At 42.5% G+C, this 10,502-nt stretch overlaps 1 gene segment (V, D, J or C); it reads right to left on the bottom strand.

Moving 5' to 3' along the window:
• Positions 1 to 1,367: 1,367 nt before the first annotated feature.
• LOC109892024 (immunoglobulin heavy constant gamma 4-like) lies at positions 1,368 to 9,804 on the bottom strand. The segment is given in 7 exon segments: positions 1,368 to 1,708; positions 2,136 to 2,287; positions 2,460 to 2,744; positions 3,968 to 4,289; positions 4,485 to 4,811; positions 4,935 to 5,225; positions 9,783 to 9,804. Coding segments are annotated over 7 exon segments (1,411 nt in total).
• Between the last annotated feature and the right edge of the window lie 698 nt (positions 9,805 to 10,502).

The raw sequence follows: 10,502 nt of genomic DNA, 5'->3' as shown, positions 1-10,502 counted from the left end.
CCCGAGTATGGAGGGCGTTCATGGAGCGTCTGGGGGTCTCGGTCAGCCTGACCTCCGGTTATCACCCCGAAAGCAATGGGCAAGTGGAGAGAGTAAACCAGGAGGTGGGTAGGTTTCTGCGGTCGTACTGCCAGGACCGACCAGGGGAGTGGGCGAGATACATCCCCTGGGCGGAAATGGCCCAGAACTCATTACGCCACTCCTCTACTAATGTGTCCCCCTTTCAGTGTGTGTTGGGGTACCAGCCGGTCCTGGCACCGTGGCATCCGAGCCAGACCGAGGCTCCTGCGGTGGAGGAATGGGTGCAGCGCTCCAAAGAAACCTGGAGGGCCGTCCAGGAATCCCTTCAACAGGCTAGTGGACGGCAGAAAAGGAGTGCTGACCGCCACCGCAGTGAGGCCCCCGTGCTTGTACCAGGGGACAGGGTCTGGCTCTCGACCCGAAACCTGCCCCTCCGCGTGCCCTGCCGGAAGCTTGGGCTGCAGTGTGTAGGGCCGTTCAAAGTCCTGAGGAGAATAAACGAGGTGTGTTATCGATTACAACTCCCTTCCTATTATCGTATTAACCCCTCGTTTCATGTGTCTCTCCTCAGGCCGGTGGTAGCTGGTCCCCTACAGGACGGTGAGGTGCTGGAGGTCCCTCCTCCCCCTCTGGACATCGAGGGGTCCCCGGCGTATACGATACGGGCCATTCTGGACTCGAGACGCCGGGTGAGGGGCCTGCAGTACCTCGTGGACTGGGAGGGGTACGGTCCGGAGGAGAGGTGCTGGGTACCCACCAGGGACATTTTGGATCCGTCAATGTTGAGGGATTTCCATCGCCTCCATCCGGATCGCCCTGCGCCTCGTCCTCCGGGTCGACCTCGAGGCCGGTGTCAGCGCGCTGCGGGAGCCACGCGTCAAGGGGGGGGTACTGTCACGACTCCGACCGAAGGACACTCCCCTTCCCGTTCGGGTGGCGCTTCACGGTCGTCGTCGCCGGCCTACTAGCTGCTACTGATTATTTCCTCCCCCTCCTTATGTGTTGATTGTGTGCACCTGTTTTGAGTTAGGTAGTAAGGCTTTATTAGTCAGCCGGCCCGCAGGGTTCCTTGTGCAGGATTAATTATTGTGATCGTCTGTTTGGTGTACTTGTGTGCACGTCTATGGGTTTTGTGTTTTCCCATTTTGTGGGTTTTCCCTGGACAGTTTAAGTCCCCCTGTTTGGGGCATTTGTTTGTTCAGTACGCCCTGTGTTTTTGTGAGGGTTGGCTTATGTTCAGCGTTTTCTCAGTGCATTAAAATAGCACTCCCCTGAACTCTCTGCTTCCTGCGCCTGACTCCTCACCCACTACACTCAGACCGTTACAGGGAGAAGGACAAAGTAGGTAGTTTTAAATTATTTTTTATTATCAGAAGATAATTCAGCAATAACTGCTATGGTATGCTTTATTTAGTAGTGGTTAAATAAATAAAATGTCATCTCTGCTCAAATTCTATAACGCATTAACAAGAGATGAGAGCAAGTAAGCGCACAACCACATTGTCTGTTTTTGTGGGGAATAAAAACAAGAACACTTCCATGTCATCAAACCAGCTACAGGAAACCATAAATTAAAACTATGTAATGTTCTAAAGAAACGTGTTGTGATTTTATAAGAAAAGGTCTCATTTCCAGTTGAACTCCTAGAGATCCATCATATGGAAGTGTCCTGAAGTCATAATTTTGTCTGAAAAAGTAAATCAAAAGTAAGTTTAAGTTGATGTGAAAACCTTGGAATGTTTGTTTTACATTCAAAATGCTGAACAGGATGTGAGAACACCAAGTGTAGCTGTGGCTTATCCAGCAATACAATGAGAGTAAGTGTCAAAATGAAATTGCAGTGACAGATACATAATGCAAAGAAACAAACATATAGCCTTTGGGGAGACCAATTTGAATAATATTGAACATGAAGATAATCTGAATCCCCTCTGTGTGGGATGACATTCGATGTCTGAAACTCAACAGGTGCTTCAACAGGGAATTAAAGCAGTAAAGACACACTGGGACATAATGCATTCTTCTTTTTAAAAAAGGCAAACCACACAAATATATATTTGCACTTCAAAGCCAGGCAGTGAAAACCTGTGAGGTGGTTATATCCTCCCTCTCACCTTGACCAGAGTGACTTTGAAGCTGTAGATGAGGGAGATGAGGAAGAGGACCAGGAAGATGCAGGCCATGTTCCAGTTCTCCTCTGCAGTGTCTGCCAGAATGGGATCAGACCTGTTCTCGTCAAAGAAGACACCCTCCACCTCAAGGAGCTCTACTCAAAATGAAAGAGGAGATTTTCAGTGAGAAAAAGTTGCGGAAACAGGCTAGTCTGGAATCCATACTGAAATGCTCTGTTACAATGCTGAAACAGAGCATATGAGGCTAGAAACAGGCTAGCACCAGGAAAATGTTATTGTATCAGAATTGAGTGAACAGAGAGACACCTGGTTTGGATATGTTCAGGGCCAGAGTCTGGGTGGAGTGGGTCACCCTGCAGGTGTAAACAGCCACTGGTGTCCAATCCTGGTGTGCCAGACTCAGGTGACTCCTGATGCCGAACTTTCCTCCTGGTGCCCTGTAGGGGGTGCTAGTGTTGTTCCACAGCTCTGTGATGTTGTCCAGCAGCCAGGTGTTGTTGATGTCTGAAGGGCTGAAGCCAAGCACCAGGCAGACGAGCTCACTGGGACCCTGGAACAGGGTGGCTGTTGGTGCGGAGGGGGTCACTGAGCCTGGAGAGAGAGAGAAAGTGAGAGTCAGGGAAGATAGACTGGAGTGGATGAGACTGGGCAGAGAGGGGGCTGCATGACAGTCTGGGAGAGAAAATGGGTGGATGGAAAGGGGGTAATCACGTGCGATAACATCAACAAAACTGTGTACGTGAACAATAAACTTTTATTTGTTTCTATAGGTATGAGTGATGATGACTGAATAAAGGATGTACATACTTTGAGGCCTGGTGCTGAAACTCCAAGTACCCTAAAATGCTATATATTCTTGGGGCATTGTTTGCATCTTACTGAATTGTATAATTCATAGAGTCTCGCTGCAGTCTGCAGCCATAAACTATGATGTTGTAGCTACAGTATATCTACTTTTTCAAAACCCTTGTCGACTGCAAATCCAGAATCCGCTCCTTGACAGCTAGCAACACAGATTATTATTGGTGGTGGTGTTGTTGTATCATTGACACTAGGGTACGTTCTGACTCACGCGGCACTTGACCGCAAGTGACTTTGGCACCAAAACTTCAGAACCTTGGAGTTGAGAACTTACTAAGAAGAAAGGATATAATCAGTACGTCCTTTTAACTACTCAAATCAAATAGCTACATTTTTACATGTTTTCACTTATGAGTTATAATGAATTGGCTAAATGTGGAAATATCTACTTGTATTGTTTTGCTTCTTAGAAAAATGTGCAAATGAATGCACTAGATAGCATAACAATATAGCTTAGTTAGCTGAGTTAGCCAGCTAGATAAACATAACCAGCGAGCCAATTCAATTTTAGTTAGCAAATCCAACAGAACTGATAATTTGACTAATTTACCAATATATTGAGTAAATGTTATTCTGAGGTGTTTATAAAAATTGTACCAATGAAAATGGTCTGAGGTCAATTCTAAATTCAACTCAAAGAGTGGTCTGCTGACCTAGCCTACATTTCTGTCATGATGACATTTCTTTTACACAATGAGGGGTTTGGAGGATTGAATAGCCTATTCGTAGACCTACTATAGGGCATGAAAGACAGAGTTGGGATGCACAAAATGGGCATTGTGCACTACAAATCATTTTTATTGGAAGACACACTAACCACATATCTCTGGTATTGTTCTCATCTAAACTCTTCAAGTCATTAGACAACATTATCAACCAACAGTTTTACTATTCATCAGTACATGTTATTACAATCTAATTCATGTTACTGTTCAAATCAACAGTCCACTCACCAAATACATTCTCTAATGTGCTGGTGATCGGTCTCTTGGGACGACTCATGTCTGACAGCATAGGAGTAATTGGAGTTCTGATTCCACTCGGACCTGGGCACGATGAGTCTACTGTTCATGGAGTAGGTGCTGCTCCCTGCATAAAGAACTGAAGGGCTACTGGAGTAGCGAGATAAAGGTAGGCGACTGCCAACCTTCTCCCAATTCACTATTACATCAGAGGGGAAGAACCCAGACACTAAGCAAAGCAGTGTGGCATCATTTGACCCCCATAGATCAGAATCTGGTGGTCTCACAATCTTTATAGAGGGTGGCTTGGGATCTGGAGGGACAAAGCAAATGAACAGGAAACGGATTAGTTATTGGATTTTGGGCCTATTCAGTCAAATGTAACATTAACATATTGTTTATTAATATCTCAGATTGGCACTGACATAATAGCATGCACAAAGATGTATGTATGTATGTAATCAACATTCTGGGTTATGTGTACCACATGAGTGTTGAATTTGCCCACCTCTGCATTTGGTGATATGCTCCTCCTGGGCTTGGCTGGAGCGGTGGTGCTTCACCTCACAAGACACACGTTTGTGTGCATGCCAGTCCCTCACAGACACGTTAAACATGATCTGCTCAGTCTGTGTCCCATTTGAATGATCCTTGGAGGTCGGTGTGACCCCACCTTGAGAAGCCACAACCCCATCCACCTTCCAGCTGACAGAAAAGTCCCCAAGGCTGAGACCCACCAGCAGACAGGTGACAGGCACCGTTCCATCTGTCCTCAGCTCTTGAAGAGTGGGTCCCTGTAGGTAAACCCCCACTTTCTGAGATGATATTGGAGTCACTGAGAGGAAGGGGAATTGAGTGTCTTAAGCCATGTTCAGATAAAGAATTCCTACATTACTAAAGGATGGTTAGGCCTATATCGCTGCTCCTGGATAATATATGTCATAATAGCAAAAACTACCTGCACATATATTGATGGTCTTCCTGACTTTCTGAAGATACTCGTCAATGACCTCACAGGTGAAGACCATACCCTGGTTCCACTCCTGCTGTGTTACTGTGATATGACTGGGTACTGCCACATGTCCGTCTTCCCCCATCCTTCTCTTATAGGCTGCTGCAGACCTCTGTTCACACCCAGAGAGCCACTTGATCTGAGGGTTGAAGCCCCACCCAGAACACATGAGTTTCTGGGTCCCTGAGCCTGACGGCTCCTCACTGGGGACTAGAAGGAGCTCCAAGGATGGTTCACCTGGAAACAACACAAACACTTTCCCATTTTAGACATGGAGTGGTAAATTAAGATTATGCAACCAAAAATAGAAACCTAATTTCATGTTGTTAGGCCAAATACCATTAAATGGTTTTTTTGTTCGAGAGTTGGTGAATAAGGCGCTGGAGAATGCGGTAACTCAGCAGATGGTGAGGTTTGGACCAATTCCAGATTCCGACCAATGGGATGAATGCTACATGCCTCTGAGCCTTGTGGGCGATGCTGATTCATTCGATCCTGATGACCTACAATTAGATAAAACTTTTCTTAGTTCTGAAGTGTGGTTGTAGTGAAAATCATAAAAACTGAAGAGCTATAACTGGAAGTAGGGATAGAACTAACCCTTTAAGTTGAGGAATTAGTGTTGTAAATACTTGTATCTTGTGTGTGTAATATTTAGTCAATGATAGATTGATAGAAGAATTTGTATTTAAAGTAATGACTAAGATATTTCCCCCTGAAACTGTATCACTTTGTGTGAAATCCATTAGACACATAAGACTATAAGTTGATCATGTGTGCGGCTTAGGCAGGATAGAATTAGGACATTGTGTTTCTTTTTAGCTATGTAAGCAGGGTGTAGTTGTGACAACAAAGGATAAGATGAGCTATCGACAGACAACTTGTGCAACCAATAAGAGAAGATTCTGTCCTCACCCAGGGTAGTGGAAAAGTTCAGCCTGTCCGACTAGGGAGTAGCCCATGATAAGAACTTGTGTGTGTGTGTGTGTATAAAAAGACTAGCTCTGCACTAGAAGGGCAGAGCTCTCTGAATAAAGAACTGATTATTTGTATGCTGGGACTGTCTGTTTATTTAAACTTAGAGTCTTACAACCTCTAGGATACAGATGGAGTTATAAAATAGTTCAGTTAGAACATTGAGATAGAACCTCCCCTGTCACGAGAATTTCTAAGATTTTTGAAACAAAGGTGTAGACTGAAAATGACAGTTGTGAATTAGGGAGATGGTCTCTGGGGTTCAGTTATTATAGCAGACTATTGTAATGGGAGGAGACATTGGCTCTTGGTACACAGAATATATTTGCATCTCCATGGGGTTAGCCTGTTATGGCTGCAATCCCGATACCGGGATCGATATGACAACTACCAGTGAAAATAGAGGGCGCCAAATTCAAACCACAGAAATCTCATAATTACAATTCCTAAAACAAACATGTGTCTTATATAATTTTAAAGCTATTCTCGTTGCTAATCCCACCAAAAGGCTTTTTAGCAAAAGCACTACAAACGATTATGTTAGGTCTCCACCAAACCACAATAAGCACAGCCATTTTCCAGCAAAATATAGCATTCACAAAAAAACTGAAATAAAGATTAAATAAATCACTGACCTTGAATTGTCTTCATCAGATGACACTCATAGGACTTCATGTTACACAATACATGCATGTTTTGTTTGATAAAGTTCATATTTATATAAAAAAATCTGAGTTTACATTGGCGCGTTAGATTCACTAGTTCCAAAAACATCAAGTGATTTTGCATAGCCACATCATTCAACAGAAATACTCATCACAAATGTAGATGATAATACAAGTTATACACATGGAATTATAGATATACCTCTCCTTAATGCAGCCGCTGTGTCAGATTTCAAACAAAGTTTACAGAAAAAGAAACGCATGCAATAATCTGAGACTGCGCTCAAAAGTAAAAACACCACAGCCGCAAAGATGGCGTCAACATAAACAAGAAATTACATGATAAATATTCCCTTACCTTTGATGATCTACATCAGAAAGCACTCCAGGAATCCCAGGTCCACAATAAATGTTTGTTTTGTTCGAAAATGTCCATTAATTATGTCCAAATACCTTCTTTTGTTAGCGCGTTTGGTATACATATCCAAACGCTAATTCTGGTCAGCGTTATATCGGACAAACTTTAAAAAGTGATATTTCCGGTTGAAGAAACATTTCAAATTAAGTACAGAATCAATCATTAGGATGTTTTTAACATATAGCTTCAATAAATTTCCAAACGGAGTATTCCTTCTTGTCTTCGTGAGCAATGAAACTCAAGTAACTACCATGAGGAAAAAGCGTGATCACAAAATGGCTGCTTGATGGACATCTGATATATTCTGCTCTCATTCACTCCCACAACAACATAGAAGCCTCATTATAATTTCTATTGATGTTTGACATCTAGTGGAACCCCTAGGCAGTGCAACATCATTCATACCTTAAGGGGATTTCATTGGGGACAGATTTCTGACTTCCTAATTTGATTTCAACTCAGGATTTTGCCAGCCAATATGAGTACTGTTATACTCACAGACATCATTCAAACAGTTTTATAAATGTCAGAGTGTTTTCTATCTAATACTAATAATAATATGCAAATATTAGCAACAATGACTGAGGAGCAGGCCGTTTGATATGGGCACCTTTCATCCAAGCTACTCAATACTGCCCCTGCAGCCATAAAAAGTTGAACTTGTTCCATCTATACTTGTTTCATCTAAACTTGTTCCATCTATACTTGTTTCATCTAAACTTGTTCCATCTAAACTTGTTTCATCTATACTTTAACGTTATTGACCTTCATGGTTCTGTATACATATTGTACTAATCCTGTTTGCTGAAATTTGACATTTGGTTTCATTCAAATATACATTACGAGGTAAATGGTTTTAGCTGCTAGAGATTATAATTGAATGGCTGTAAAGATATTTATGTTTTTATCTTACAAAAATGACAGGTATGTTTTATGCTTTTCAAATAATAATGGTTATAATTTAGAGTAGTATGTGTCTACTCTCTCCTAGTGTTGGTCGGGCCATGGGATTTATGTTGACAGAGTCTGGAGCTCAGAAATATTTCACAGAATCTCACAGTAAGAGAAGTGCTTGCTTAATCAGTTTTTGTACAGCGCAGCAGCCTCCTGTGTCACTGTGTCTATCTGGCACAATAATAAACAGCAGAGTCTTCAGTCTTCAAACGGTTAATCTGGAGATACACCTGCTGCTTGCTGTTGTCTCTGGAGATGGTGAACCGACCCTGAACAGACTGGGAGTAGTAAATGCTGCCACCATCACTGATAGTTGCAACCCACTCCAGTCCTTTCCCAGGAGCCTGTCTGATCCAAGCATTCCAATTGTTGCCACCAAACCCAGAATATGTACAGGTCAGTTTGTGGGATTCTCCAGGCTCTTTAACCACTGATTCAGACTCCGTCAGTATCTGACCCTGAACACCTTTGGAAATTAAATTACAAATAATCCATCCATTTTTCTAGCAGTTCATAAAAATAAAAACACACATGAAAATGATGGTACATTCATTTTAGTTGACACATAATATTGTCACTTACTTTTTACAGACACCACCAGGAGTACTAAAGTCCAGGCAGTCCTCATTGTTCAGTATTAGTTAGTTCAGGACTTGTAATGTTATAATGTCAGTCCAAGCTGCCTATAATGAGAAGACCAGAGTTGAGTCTCTGATTATAAAGGGATGAATGGTAGGGATACTTTGCATAGACCGCCCTCTAGAGGCTTAAATAGAGACTGAGAGAGAGAGATCTTCTGCTCTATTCCTTGATTCTCTCTCCTCCCTGTCCTTTATTCTGCTCTCTGTAGTTCATATTTCCATATGGGATGTTCACACTAGATATGTTTTGTATTTTATGCAATGCTGAACAGCACAAAAACAAGAATATTTCCTTATGTGGGACAATACCATTAGTATTGAATTGGATTTATCTCCATTATTGCATGGAACTCCCTTCCATCTTATATTGCTCAAATGAAAAGCAAACCTGGTTTGAAAAAAGCAACACCTGCCGGCACAACGCCTCTCCCCTATTTGACCTAGATATTTTGTGTGTATGTACTGATATGTTGGCTATATGTGCCTTTATGTGCCTTTTTAAATGTGTGTAGTTCTGTCCTTGAGCTGTTCTTGTCTATTAATGTTCTGTATTATGTCATGTTTCATGTTTTGTGTGGACTCAAGGAAGAGTAGCTGTTGCCTTCGCAACAGACCTGTGCAGACAATAGTTCAGACCTGTGCAGACAATAGTTGTATGTTGTAGTTTATTTGATAATACCAACATTTAAAATACTCAAGAAAGTCAAATATAGTTTGTATAGAATTATATTTCGGATGTTTCAACGAAAGGCAACTATTTTCTAAGGGTTCTAAGATGACATATGGAATTGTTTTAAGATGGTTGTACCATGGAACATTTAGCTCTGTGTTTTAGAATTTTAGGACTCCTTTGGGTATCTACTGTAGCCCATAGAAATGCATTGAATAACACATCCATTAATGGCAAAAAAGACAGTAAAAAATAAATCATAAGGAATAAGGTTTTGAAGTGTCTGTCCTTTATCTGGGAGATATAATAAACCTCAGGAAATATATATATATATTTTGGACACATATTTTGGTCAAATTGATCATATTAGTTAGCCAAACCGTTTGGACGCTACAGACATTTTCACGAAAATAACGATCCTAGGGATGTCTCATGTTCTGACAACATCCATTTGGCTCGGCCACCTTCTACCGCAGATGCAGAAGGCCGCCATAGGCGGGTGTGGTGGATTGAGACGCAGCCCATGCAAAAAGACAGGTCTAGCTTAAACTGACGGATTTCAATGGGGATTTTTTTATTATGTTACTTAGATTGACGCACCTGTGAGGGACATGGAATCACCTCAACAGTAGAGTAGACCACTTTTGCAGCTTCTAGATGACTATCAAATATATTTTCATAAGGAATGAGACATAAGGTAATACGGGAACACTTGGCATCAAGTTATTATACATGTGTGGTATCTTTGTGATTATTACAATAGCAACCACTGCTTTTAATCAGGGCAAGGTGTCTGGTAACATGACCGAATACAAACAGTGCAGCTATTCCCTCCGCAAGGCTATCAAACAAGCTAAGCGCCAGTACAGAGACAAAGTAGAATCTCAATTCAACGGCTCAGACACAAGAGGCATGTGGCAGGGTCTACAGTCAATCACGGACTACAGGAAGAAATCCAGCCCAGTCACGGACCAGGATGTCTTGCTCCCAGGCAGACTAAATAACTTTTTTGCCTGCTTTGAGGACAATACTGTGCCACTGACACGGCCTGCAACGAAAACATGCGGTCTCTCCTTCACTGCAGCCGAGGTGAGTAAGACATTTAAACGTGTTAACCCTCGCAAGGCTGCAGGCCCAGACGGCATCCCCAGCCGCGCCCTCAGAGCATGCGCAGACCAGCTGGCCGGTGTG

Source organism: Oncorhynchus kisutch, linkage group LG10 (assembly GCF_002021735.2).
Source record: "Oncorhynchus kisutch isolate 150728-3 linkage group LG10, Okis_V2, whole genome shotgun sequence".
NCBI classification, from domain to species: Eukaryota; Metazoa; Chordata; class Actinopteri; order Salmoniformes; family Salmonidae; genus Oncorhynchus; species Oncorhynchus kisutch.
This window is presented reverse-complemented; position numbering and strand designations above follow the sequence as displayed.